General features: G+C 48.5%; 1 protein-coding gene across 1 annotated transcript in view; it reads right to left on the reverse strand.

Annotated features, from left to right (window-relative positions):
* KDM5B (lysine demethylase 5B) overlaps positions 1 to 14,100 on the reverse strand; it is a 59,227-nt gene that overhangs the window by 29,243 nt on the left and 15,884 nt on the right. The window contains exons 3-9 of the mRNA XM_065854366.2: positions 12,941 to 13,063; positions 11,165 to 11,335; positions 10,134 to 10,268; positions 5,961 to 6,054; positions 5,178 to 5,275; positions 1,797 to 1,955; positions 1,089 to 1,208 (exon numbers count right to left, since the gene is read on the reverse strand). Of these exons, the coding sequence (XP_065710438.1) occupies positions 1,089 to 1,208; positions 1,797 to 1,955; positions 5,178 to 5,275; positions 5,961 to 6,054; positions 10,134 to 10,268; positions 11,165 to 11,335; positions 12,941 to 13,063 (900 nt within the window). The remainder of the gene's footprint in view (positions 1 to 1,088; positions 1,209 to 1,796; positions 1,956 to 5,177; positions 5,276 to 5,960; positions 6,055 to 10,133; positions 10,269 to 11,164; positions 11,336 to 12,940; positions 13,064 to 14,100) is intronic.

The following is a 14,100-nucleotide window of genomic DNA, read 5'->3' on the forward strand; positions in this document are numbered from 1 at the left end:
TCTACACTTGCCCTTGTTCTATTTCATTGCATTTTTCCCCGCCCAGCTCTCCAGCCTGTCCAGGTCTCTGATGGCAGCACAGCTTCCAGTGTCAGCCACTCCTCCCAGCTTGGTGTCACCAGCAAACTTGCTGACAGTCACTCTATTCCCTCATCCAAGTCATTGATGAATATATTGAACAATACCGGCCCCAGCACTAACCCCTGAGGCCCTGCACTGGATCCAGGCCTCAACTGGACTCTGCCCCATTGACCACCACTCTCTGGCTTCTGCCCTTCAGCCACTTCCCAGCCCACCTCACTGCCCGCTCATCCAGACCACACTCCCTCAGTTCAGCTGTGAGGATGCTGTGCACACTGTGTCCAATGCCTCACTCAAGTCAAGGTAGATCACGTCCACCGCTCTGCCATCATCCATCCATCTTGTTATGTCCTCATAGAAGTCAATGAGGTTGGTCAAGCACGACTTCCCCTTGGTGAAGCCATGTTGACTGCCCCTAATGACCCTCTTATCCCTGATCTGCCTTGAGATGGCACCAAGGAGAAGTCGTTCCATCAGTTTCCCAGGGATGGAGGTGATGCTGACCGGTCTGTAGTTACCCAGGTCCTCCTTCGTGCCCTTTTTGAAGACTGCAGTGACATTTGCTTTCCTCCAGTCCTCAGGCACCTCTCCTATTTTCCAAGACTTGGCAAAGATGATGGAGAGCAGTCCAGTAATGACCTCAGCCAGCTCCCTCCAGTATCCCATCCAGACCCATGGATTTATGGATGTCCAGATTGCCTCACTGCTCCCTAACCCAGTTCTCATAACCCAGGCAGCTCCCCCATTGTCCTGCCTTCCCCTGGGGCCTCAGCGGTATGGGATCCTCAGGACAGCAGCCGGCAGAGTAGTGAAAAAGCCCGAGTAAGCCGGTGGAACAAGAAACCACAACATCAGCAAGAACAAGGACTCACATGAGAACCTCTGAGTTGGGGTTCCATCCCATTCAAAACCACAATTCTCCCATGCCCCCCACAAAGTTACCCATGTAAATTAAGCACAATAAATGATATCTCCATGATGGCATCAGGATAAACACATGAACATACGTGCACTGGCATGTTAAAATAGTCCGACTTGAACGCATCTGCCATTTCTCCGAACGTGCGAAGCGTGTAGTCTCTTGCTGCCTGCTCAAAACCAAACGCTTCTTGAGGCTTATTGCACTCCTGCAATTGAAAAGGTTATTATTTCTACCATGGATTAATAAGACAACGTGCGCTCAGGTTTGACACAAATGGGCTCGAATTACAGCACTGGACAGGGGAGGAAGGCAGGACAAACGACTGAAATGGAACGACTGCCGCAAGTCACACAGAGGAAGAAATTACCCTGCTTAACTTCTCAATCAAAACACACTCTGATTTGGCGAATCTGCTTAACCATTGATGAAATAATATACCTAATTTCACCATCCAATAGTAGAGCTAAGCAACAAAACCCCCATGCAGAGACCTCCACACTGAAGCACCCAGTGAGACTCCAGTTTTAAATACAGAGGAAAGGTGCCAATTAAAATTGAACGTATTCTTTCAAGTTTTAACAATGCTAAGGCAGACCGATTTTCGCTTCAAAACGCTAAATGCTAGCTTTGTCATTTAAAGCACCCTGAGCCTTTATTTTAGCTTTACCCTCTATCACCTTGTTTGTACAACCTTAAGTAATAACAATAGTTTCAATCCCTAGGATCAAGTTAAAAAAGCAAAACAAAGACCAAAAATAACCTGCAGCCTAAATGTTATGGCTTGTCGAGTTACCTGAGCCAAACACTGGGGACACCTCCAGTCCCCCTTGGGGACATCATGGAGAGGCGGAATTAAACAGAAGGTGTGGTAACTGTCATCGCAGCCATCGCACAGCAACAGCCGGTCCTCGTCGTTCCCGCTGCCGCACAGGAGACACACGTACAGATCCACCTGTAACACAGGAGACACACGTACAGATCCACCTGTAACACAGCAGACACACGTACAGATCCACCTGTAACACAGGAGACACACGTACAGATCCACCTGTAACACAGCAGACACACGTACAGATCCACCTGTAACACAGCAGACACACGTACAGATCCACCTGTAACACAGCAGACACACACGTACAGATCCACCTGTAACACAGCAGACACACGTACAGATCCACCTGTAACACAGCACGTGTACAGATCCACCTGTAACACAGCAGACACACGTACAGATCCACCTGTAACACAGCAGACACACGTACAGATCCACCTGTAACACAGGAGACACACGTACAGATCCACCTGTAACACAGGAGACACACGTACAGATCCACCTGTAACACAGCAGACACACGTACAGATCCACCTGTAACACAGCAGACACACGTACAGATCCACCTGTAACACAGCAGACACACGTACAGATCCACCTGTAACACAGGAGACACACGTACAGATCCACCTGTAACACAGGAGACACACGTACAGATCCACCTGTAACACAGCAGACACACGTACGGATCCACCTGTAGCACAGCAGACACACGTACAGATCCACCTGTAACACAGGAGACACACGTACAGATCCACCTGTAACACAGGAGACACACGTACAGATCCACCTGTAACACAGCAGACACACGTACAGATCCACCTGTAACACAGCAGACACACGTACAGATCCACCTGTAACACAGGAGACACACGTACAGATCCACCTGTAACACAGGAGACACACGTACGGATCCACCTGTAACACAGGAGACACACACGTACGGATCCACCTGTAACACAGGAGACACACACGTACGGATCCACCTGTAGCACAGCAGACACACGTACGGATCCACCTGTAACACAGGAGACACACGTACGGATCCACCTGTAACACAGGAGACACACGTACGGATCCACCTGTAACGCAGCAGACACACGTACGGATCCACCTGTAACGCAGGAGACACACGTACGGATCCACCTGTAACGCAGCAGACACACGTACGGATCCACCTGTAACGCAGCAGACACACACGTACGGATCCACCTGTAACGCAGCAGACACACACGTACGGATCCACCTGTAACGCAGCAGACACACGTACGGATCCACCTGTAACGCAGCAGACACACGTACGGATCCAGCTGTAACGCAGCAGACACACGTACGGATCCAGCTGTAACGCAGCAGACACACGTACGGATCCAGCTGTAACGCAGCAGACACACGTACGGATCCAGCTGTAACGCAGCAGACACACGTACGGATCCACCTGTAACACAGCAGACACACGTACGGATCCACCTGTAACGCAGCAGACACACGTACGGATCCACCTGTAACACAGGAGACACACGTACGGATCCAGCTGTAACGCAGCAGACACACACGTACGGATCCACCTGTAACGCAGCAGACACACGTACGGATCCACCTGTAACACAGGAGACACACGTACAGATCCACCTGTAACACAGCAGACACACGTACGGATCCACCTGTAACACAGCAGACACACACGTACGGATCCACCTGTAACACAGGAGACACACACGTACGGATCCACCTGTAACACAGCAGACACACGTACGGATCCACCTGTAACACAGGAGACACACGTACGGATCCACCTGTAACACAGGAGACACACGTACGGATCCACCTGTAATGCAGCAGACACACGTACGGATCCACCTGTAACACAGGAGACACACGTACGGATCCACCTGTAACACAGCAGACACACACGTACGGATCCACCTGTAACACAGGAGACACACACGTACGGATCCACCTGTAACACAGCAGACACACGTACGGATCCACCTGTAACGCAGGAGACACACGTACAGATCCACCTGTAACACAGCAGACACACACGTACAGATCCACCTGTAACACAGGAGACACACACGTACAGATCCACCTGTAACACAGGAGACACACGTACAGATCCACCTGTAACACAGGAGACACACGTACAGATCCACCTGTAACACAGGAGACACACGTACAGATCCACCTGTAACACAGCACGTGTACAGATCCACCTGTAACACAGCAGACACGTGTACAGATCCACCTGTAACACAGCAGACACACGTACAGATCCACCTGTAACACAGCACACGCACAGATCCACCTGTAACACAGCAGACACACGTACGGATCCACCTGTAACACAGCACACGCACAGATCCACCTGTAACACACAATTGCCAGAGTGGGAATTGGAGCACCGAAGGGAACTCCCAGTGAAGGGGCAGTTTGGGAACTCCGGGACGTTTGCCAGAGCTTATATTGATTTTCCCTCTGAAAGGGCAATGAGACAAGCAAACGCAAAATACTTACACTAAAGTTTAAATAACCCCTTCTCTGTAATTTAAGGAAGGATCACAAGAGTTGCAAGCCCTTCCATGTTATTTTTCCAAATGACATTCACTGGTCAGGACAGTCTAAACCAGCCGCGCTGTGGATTCGGCAGGTGTAGTATAACATAATATACACCTGGTGCCTCACAAACCGTTTTTCTGGTTGGGTGTCAGGCTTCTTGGACTTGCACACGTCATTCTCGGGTATCTATAATAGCTACAGGTGTGGATTAAAGAAAGAACAGCTGTGGTTTTGGGAAGGACCCAAGTAGCAGCATGGGCAGAAAGAATCTCGGTATCATCTGCTCAAAAGCGAGACAAAATAGCACCACTTTCAGTTCAACAGGGCTGGGTTTTGAGAAGCATTTGAACAACGAAGCTGCCGTGTTAGTGCTGAAATCGCAGACGGAGGGGCCGGTCTGCTGCAGAGCCGGAACCAAGGCTCGTCTTAAACTGCCGTTAAGCTCCCTTGAGGTTAAAGAGAGATCACAGCAGAACCGCTTCTATTTGGACTCTTTCAAAGTGATTATGTTGAGACTGCACCTTAGAGACAGACAAGTTACTGCAGTTATAGACACCAAAACTTAACTATCCTGCTATTTTCAGCTTTCTAACGGCAGGAAGCTTTACAAGCACGTCTATTCCAGCGGGCACACGTACGGCTTTGCTCGAACCACAGGGTCCCATTAAGAATACAAAAGAGTCCTTAGCGTGACATAAACGACATGAGATTTCACACCATACCCACGAGAAACCCAGGAGCACCTGCAATGGATAAAACCAGCGGCAGGGCAGGGATACTCACAGCGTTAGTGGGTTTTTTAGATCGAACTTTGGATTTGTCTTTCTCTGGCTCGTGTTCTCTCTTCTCGGGAGGTTTCACTGCGCTTTGCATTTCCTTTTCTGCTCCAGCACAAAAAAAGGATGAAGGTATTTCCAAGTGTTTCAATGCTTAGTTTGACTTAGTATTTACTAATACTCTGCACTTTCCCTTGTTATATCTCATTAAATGTTTCCCCGCCCAACTCTCCAGCCTGTCCAGGTCTCTGATGGCAGCACCGCTTCCAGTGTCACCACTGCTCCCAGCTTGGTGTCACCAGCAAACTTGCTGATAGTGCACTCTACAACACATTGTAGCTGCTCTCTCACATAAAGAGCAACTCCACCACCAGCCTGGCTGGCCTGTCTTTCCTGAAAAGGACACAGCCATCCATGACCACATTCCAGCCATGTGTGCTGTCCCACCATGTCTCCGGAATTGCCACCAGGTCATCATCTCCTGCCCTAACACAGGTTTCTAACTCCTCCTGCTCATTCCCCGTGCTGCACGCATTGGTGTGCAGGCATTTCAGAGAGCGAGCCGAGCACACCCATTTCACCCCAGGGGTATGGGAGGCCTCCCAGCCTTCATCAACTCCAGAGTGCTGCCCTACTGATGCAACCCCAGCTACCACCCCATCCCCTTCAAGTTAACAGAAGTATTCTTTTAAAAGCATCCTGAATTGTTCCAGCTGCTGAATTCAACTCTGCTCTTACACTGAATTTGTATAAAGTAATAGAAGTTGCATTAACGTTTTGTTTCTCTCACCGTTCTCACACTTTGGGGGTGCGCAGCCCATCCTGCGCCGCAGATTATGAGTTCGGGCTTCTGGAGCGTCAGATTCAGTTTTAATATTGGTTGCCTTAAAAGAAATAAAAATAATAATTAAAAACAATCAGTTAATGTCCTTAGATTGAACACTCTGCTTTTACACTTTACACTTACAAATCAATCTAACCGGCAGTCTGAATGCTGACACACTGCACTCCATTATTAAAAAATAGGAAAACAATTCAGTGAGAAATAACACAGAACAACCTGAACGGCAACCCCACGAAAAGCCTGTGCCAAGATGACACCTCGGGTTTAGTTTGATTCAGTGCAACTAATAAGAAGCAAAGGAGTGAAGAACTTGGGGCTGTCATGGACTTTGTGAACACACTTTGGCCTGCTCAGCGGGGAACTGGGTGCATTGCGGAGCTTTCCACACAGAATCATGTTTTCCTATTTAATTGTTGTATTTCCTCCCTGAAGTTTTGGGGCTGGGGGAGAAGGATTCGCAAAGCCCGCTGCAGAAAGCCTCATTTCTCCGACATTGTGCCGTTTCAGGTTAATTCCTTAAGGGAATGAGGTCTCACAACCACTGTCCTGCTACAAGTCCGTCCCCGAACCCCAAACCTCCTTCACTTCTGGTGTTCTCTTTGTCCAAATTGGAGTTTCCACGAGCCCAGGCAGAGGTCCCGTTGCTTAAGATATGCAAGAAAATGCTGCTTGTTATATTCAGTATAATATACTGAATCAGGATGGGTCTGCACTGATCCTCAAGCAATGCAGCTGCCCCATTATTAACATTTTCTCCTATGTGTTTACTAACCAGCAGGAAAGGGAAAGTGAAACTGAGAGGTGGGCAGGGAAAATTTAATGAAATAGAACAAGGGCAAGTGTAGAGTCTTGAATCTGGGCAGGAACAACCCCAGGTTCCAGTGTAAGTTGGGGAATGAGCTATTAGAGAGCAGTGTAGGGGAAAGGGAGCTGGGGGTCCTGGGGACAGCAGGGTGACCATGAGCCAGCACTGGGCCCTTGTGGCCAGGAAGGCCAATGGTACCTGGGGTGGGTTAGAAGGGGGTGGTCAGTAGGTCAGAGAGGTTCTCCTGCCCCTCTGCTCTGCCCTGGGGAGACCACACCTGGAATATTGTGTCCAGTTGTGGCCCCTCAGTTCCAGAAGGACAGGGAACTGCTGGAGAGAGTCCAGCGCAGCCACCAAGATGCTGAAGGGAGTGGAGCATCTCCCGTGTGAGGAAAGGCTGAGGGAGCTGGGGCTCTGGAGCTGGAGGAGACTGAGGGGTGACCTCATTCATGTTTACAGATATCTAAAGGGGGAGTGTCAGGAGGATGGAGCCAGGCTCTTCTCGGCGACAACCAGTGACAGGACAAGGGGCAATGGGTGCAAAATGGAACACAGGAGGTTCCACTTAAATGTGAGAAGAAACTTGTTCCTGGTGAGGGTGTCAGAGCCTGGCCCAGGCTGCCCAGGGAGGTTGTGGAGTCTCCTTCTCTGCAGACATTCAAACCCGCCTGGACCCCTTCCTGTGGAACCTCAGCTGGGTGTTCCTGCTCCATGGGGGATTGCACTGGATGAGCTTTCCAGAGCCCTTCAACCCCTCACATTCTGGGATTCAGTGTACATATCTCACACCTGCAAGCCAACGCTTATCCCACGGGCTGCATTTTTTACTAATAAGTATAATTTACTGCTCTTTTGACTGACTCTCACATTCCTGCACTTGTTTTCAAGGTTATAAGCAGATGCCTTTGAAAAGCAAGAAACGCCAAACCAGTAAACATGAGAATGAACTTGGCGTTTGCAATTGAAGACAAATATATCTCGTTAAAGCAAAAAGTCGAGACGCATTAACCAAAAATTCCTGCTTTGCAACCTGGTCAGCGCAAAAACCAACTGTGTGGAGCTTCAATGACGAATAAAATTGATTCAATTGACTCGCACTGAAATGAAACAGAAACACGTTTGGAAATTGTTGTCTTAGGTGCTACAGCTCCTCCCTAAGCGAGTCAGTCCGTGTCACTTAATTCAGCTTTAGCTCTATATGTTTCAATTCTATTCTTAATCAAGTCTTTTCTTGCGACAAAAATGAGGCGCCTGTCACCAGTGGTGCCCAGCGAAAGAGCTGATGGGGCAGTTCTGTGTTTTGGGTACGTGTGGGCTGTTGGCTTTCACCGAAACGACAGGAACGTGAACTCTTTGTTAGTCAGTGTCACCTCACACCCTGTCAGACACAATTTGAGTCGCTATTTGCCCCGCTGTTCGACTTGAAAGGACCCGTGAGAACCGGCATCTTCCGACCACAGAGACTTCAAATGGCAACTTCCAGACTACTGAGGTTTTCTCAGAATTATAAACCCACTTGTAACTGAGTATTTGAGTGGAAAAGCTTTAGAAAACCTTAATTGTAGCTTACTAACTAAGAATAATTAAAGGCAGGATTTGCCACAACTAGGCTGCAGTACTTGGTAGTAATGAAGAGTAAGACTAGAACAATGGGAGTTAACAGGGAGTCTGAAACGAACTTAAATAGAAATCTAGATTATAAACAAAGAGAGGCAATCATGACCTTCCTAACCTGAGATGTCAGCACTAATAAGACCCTCTCCTGGGAACCAGCCTCCCCTGCTCAAACAAAAGAAACAGTAAACTCAGGAGGGGACGTCAGTCTGGAAGGATCGAAATCACAGCAAAACAGTTTGCCAGCAAAAGAGACACATGGTGATCTCCTAAAATATGACTCAGAATCCCAGAATGTCAGGGGTTGAAGGGCCCTGGAAAGCTCATCCAGTGCAATCCCCCCATGGAGCAGGAACACCCAGCTGAGGTTCCACAGGAAGGTGTCCAGGCGGGTTTGAATGTCTGCAGAGAAGGAGACTCCACAACCTCCCTGGGCAGCCTGGGCCAGGCTCTGACACCCTCACCCCCAACAAGTTGCTTCTCACATTTAAGTGGAGCCTCCTGTGTTCCAGTTTGCACCCATTGCCCCTTGTCCTGTCACTGGTTGTCACCCAGAAGAGCCTGGCTCCATCCTCCTGACACTGCCCCTTTATATATCTGTAAACATGAATGAGTCCCCCCTCAGTGTCCTCTTCTCCAGCTCCAGAGCCCCAGCTCCCTCAGCCTTTCCTCACATGGGAGATGCTCCACTCCCTTCAGCATCTTGGTGGCTGCGCTGGACTCTCTGCAGCAGTTCCCTGTCCTTCTGGAACTGAGGGGCCACAACTGGACACAATATTCCAGGGGTGGTCTCCCCAGGGCAGAGCAGAGGGGCAGGAGAACCTCTCTGACCTACTGACCACCCCCTTCTAACCCACCCCAGGTACCATTGGCCTTCCTGGCCACAAGGGCCCAGTGCTGGCTCATGGTCACCCTGCTGTCCCCAGGACCCCCAGGTCCCTTTCCCCTACGCTGCTCTCTAATAGCTCATTCCCCAACTTACACTGGAATTATGCTTATCCAAATAAATATTATTCCATAAGCACATGTAAGATTAATCCTGTTTGACTGTACAACACCATACTGTCTCAGTTATGCAATTTTTTCCTTATATTACCTGCTGAACATATAAAGAATTGATAGGACTCAGTAAAAACTGAAATACCACAATGCTTGTGTTTCAACAAACACCTTCTGTGCTGTAACACCTGGCTGGAACTCATGGAAGATTTACAGAAACCTCCCAAGATACCTAAAGAAAAGCTCCTGTCCTCTGGGGAAACAGCAGAGATCAAAGCTGCACAACACAAGCTTCATTTCTATAATTTGTCACCTGTATTTTAATCTATGAGCCCCATATTATTTGTAATTATACTAAACAGACTATTACAGCGTACACACTCGTACCTGCTGTGTAAGCTGAACAGCTCCAGCTGAAAAGCCTTTCAGAACTCCCAACCACAGCAACACTTTAAAGTATCACACAACCCTCACCACACTACTTATAATCCACACATATACAAGAATTTAGGTATGTTGAGCAATGACAAAGCTAAACAGCTGTTTACTGTGCATATACATGTAGCGATCTGATCGGAAGAAGACCCGTCCCGTGATGTAACTGGCCGCGGTTGTGCCGCGTCGCCGGGCAAACGGCCGCGGCACGAGGGTCCCACGCTCGGGCACACGAAGCGGTCACCCACAGAGAGCGTTTCTCTCACCTCTGCTCGCAGGCGTTTTGCTCTTCGGGCGGGTGGACAAGTCTCGGACGGCGGAACCGACTGTCTCTGGGGAATGTCGTGGGGCTTGTATTCCTTGTCCTTTGTGTCACTGGTCAGATCTGGCTTCTGCAAACACTAGAGACACACAATTCGATCGCTTAATTTCTGCTTCTAATGCAGACTTCGTGTAGAACAATTTCCTGGTTCGCGCGAAGAAAGTAGACAGGGTTTTAATAATTACTGTGCTGAGTTGATAAAAACAGTATTGATGACAACAGTAACATGACCTATATGAACGAGTCACAATTGTCATATCAGAGATGGACCTACAACCATCTGTGAATACAGTACTGTTACATTTGACAAAACGACAAAGGAATCTTTACATTGAGTCTGAATGTCCGTTATCGTGATGCTTCAATAAACTGCAGACAGAAGATACAAAAAGGCAGCATTCAAAGTGGGCAGTGAGAGGTCACCTTGAAGACTGATTCTAAAAACTTCCCTTTTGATTAAAAGCTTATCTACGGCTTTCCGAATTCACAGAATCCCAGAATGGACTGGGTTGGAAAAGCCCTCAGAGCTCATCCAGTCCAACCCTTGCTCCAACTCCAGTCCGTTCACCAGATCATGGCACTAAGTGCCATGGCCAATCTCAGTTTACAAACCTCCAGGGCCGGTGAGTCCAGCACCTCCCTGGGCAGCCATTCCAATGCTGACCACTCTCTCTGCACAGAATTGCTTTCTCATCTCCAGCCTCAATTTCCCCTGGCAGAGTTGAAGCCCATGCCCCCTTGTCCTATTGCTGAGTGCCTGGGAGAAGAGCCCAATCCCCCCTGGCTAGAACTGCCCTTCAGGTCGTTCTAGAGAGTGATGGACAGATCGCTTCCATTGATGCCGCAGGTCGCACCTTGTCACCTGCGTGCCACAAAGCATGAAACGCAGGCTTCGGAAACGTTCCATCAATACATCAAAACTAACAGGCTGGCTGCTAAACTAATTGCACTTCAATTAAGTTCAATATAGCTTACCAAGAGGCTTGCTCCGGACTGGAATAAGTTGTAAGGGTACAGAATGCGCTCGTAATGCGCACGGATGTGCGAGCCCACGGCTTTTCCGGGAGCGAATCCCATTCTTGTGGCTATTTTGGTCCATTTTCTGTCCTTGCAAACAACATCAAATCCTCCTTCTTCTGCAACTAGCTGAAAAGTGAAAACAAAAAGGTCATATATTTAACACTAAAATTATTAGCATTTAAGGAAACTACCGCTAGTTTAAAACACAAGACAGTGCTACAACTGCTATTTAAGTTAAACAAACAGATTTAAAAATACGAAAAACACAACAACAAAACCATGAAAATTATTTAAAAGCAATAACTGAAACATGTACCATAATACCTATTCAGGGAGCACAAACTTTTCAATTACTTTACAAACAAGTCAGCACCTTTAAACACTCAAGCAGGAATTCAGTCCACTTGGGGGAATTTGGCTGCACTTTGTCACGCCTCTATTTCGTATTCCAACCCCACTTTCTCGTGCAGTACAACCAGTTCTCATTCGAACAAGTGCTACGAAATAGGCTCAACATCAACCAAATCAAAACTAACGTAAAGAAACAGAGAGAACAGATCCTGGGGGTCAGTGAATTCCACCCCCTATCAGAAAACAGAAACTTCTCACAGAATCCCAGAATGTCAGGGGTTGAAGGGACCTGGAAAGCTCATCCAGTGCAATCCCCCCATGGAGCAGGAACACCCAGCTGAGGTTCCACAGGAAGGGGTCCAGGCGGGTTTGAATGTCTGCAGAGAAGGAGACTCCACAACCTCCCTGGGCAGCCTGGGCCAGGCTCTGACACCCTCACCCCCAAGAAGTTTCTTCTCCTCTTTCAGTGGAACCTCCTGTGTTCCAGTTTGCACCCATTGCCCCTTGTCCTGTCACTGGTTGTCACCCAGAAGAGCCTGGCTCCATCCTCCTGACACTCCCCCTTTAGATATCTGTAAACAGGAATGAGTCCCCCCTCAGTCTCCTCTTCTCCAGCTCCAGAGCCCCAGCTCCCTCAGCCTTTCCTCACACGGGAGATGCTCCACTCCCTTCAGCATCTTGGTGGCTGCGCTGGACTCTCTCCAGCAGTTCCCTGTCCTTCTGGAACTGAGGGGCCACAACTGGACACAATATTCCAGGTGTGGTCTCCCCAGGGCAGAGCAGAGGGGCAGGAGAACCTCTCTGACCTACTGACCACCCCCTTCTAACCCACCCCAGGCCCCATTGGCTTCCTGGCCACAAGGGCCCAGTGCTGGCTCATGCTCACCCTGCTGTCCCCAGGACCCCCAGCTCCCTTTCCCCTACACTGCTCTCTAATAGCTCATTCCCCAACTTACACTGGAACCTGGGGTTGTTCCTGCCCAGATTCAAGACTCTACACTTGCCCTTGTTCTATTTCATTAAATTTTTCTCTGGAAGTTGAAAGTCATATTGCTCCCATATTGCTCACGGAAAAATGTTTTCCTCACTGCTGTCGCTATTCAGAAGGTTCCTTCAGCTAAGCCTAAGCTTATTCTTGATGAGTTTCTATCCAAGTTCAGCTTTAAAGAAGAGCTGGATATTTAATTTGATCTCTTAGCTCACATCAAAACACCCATATTTCCTACTATTTTGTCACATTAGCTATATTAGGTTAAATAAAACAATAATTTTTCCAGCTCAGATACACTCCAAAATCTCCTTTGAGCAACCACGATACCATCCCAGAAACTGAGATAACACAACACATTAGGAAGAGTCTCTCCCTTGCAATAGTCTTACTCTGTTAAGCTGAAATAAATCCAAGATCTTCCTCTCTACGTGGGGAATTTTCAGTGTGCATCCTTGAAGCTCCCAAAACTTCGCAATCTGGTCCAGAAAATTCAACTTGACACGAGTTTGAGCCTGAAAAAAAAGAAGAAACAAACAAAGAACCGCTCAATAACTGCAGGTGAAGCTGTTGAATCCCAGTGGTTATTGTGCAGCCCCAGTTCCTTGCCTGGTTATTCTCTCTCAAGTGTGATTTTGCATTTTCCCCTCACATTGGATGCAGAAAAATAATCCAGCCCTTCCTCAAGTTATTTTTTTGTTGACTTTTGCTGCATTTAGAAAAGTACTTTCTGAGAACAGATGAACAATGAGTTATTATGGCTGAAAACTATCTGAACTAGCAGCACTGCTTGGATTTATAATATTAATAAATGTAATTGTTTATTATGATTTTATTACAAATAAACCAAAAAGAAACAAATGGTTTCCAGAGAATCCCAGAATGTGAGGGGTTGGAAGGGACCTGGAAAGCTCATCCAGTGCAATCCCCCATGAAGCAGGAACACCCAGATGAGGTTCCACAGGAAGGTGTCCAGGCGGGTTTGAATGTCTGCAGAGAAGGAGACTCCACAACCTCCCTGGGCAGCCTGGGCCAGGCTCTGACACCCTCACCGGGAACAAGTTTCTTCTCAGATTTAAGCGGAACCCTTTGTGTTCCAGTTTGCACCCATTGCCCCTTGTCCTGTCACTGGTTGTCACCGAGAAGAGCCTGGCTCCATCCTCCTGACACTGCCCCTTTAGATATCTGTAAACATGAATGAGTCCCCCCTCAGTGTCCTCTTCTCCAGCTCCAGAGCCCCAGCTCCCTCAGCCTTTCCTCACACGGGAGATGCTCCACTCCCTTCAGCATCTTGGTGGCTGCGCTGGACTCTCTCCAGCAGTTCCCTGTCCTTCTGGAACTGAGGGGCCACAACTGGACACAATATTCCAGGTGTGGTCTCCCCAGGGCAGAGCAGAGGGGCAGGAGAACCTCTCTGACCTACTGACCACCCCCTTCTAACCCACCCCAGGTACCATTGGCTTCCTGGCCACAAGGGCCCAGTGCTGGCTCATGGTCACCCTGCTGTCCCCAGGACCCCCAGGTCCCTTTCCCCTACACTGCTCTCTAATAG

This window comes from Patagioenas fasciata, chromosome 21 (genome assembly GCF_037038585.1).
Source record: "Patagioenas fasciata isolate bPatFas1 chromosome 21, bPatFas1.hap1, whole genome shotgun sequence".
In the NCBI taxonomy this organism is placed as follows: Eukaryota; Metazoa; Chordata; class Aves; order Columbiformes; family Columbidae; genus Patagioenas; species Patagioenas fasciata.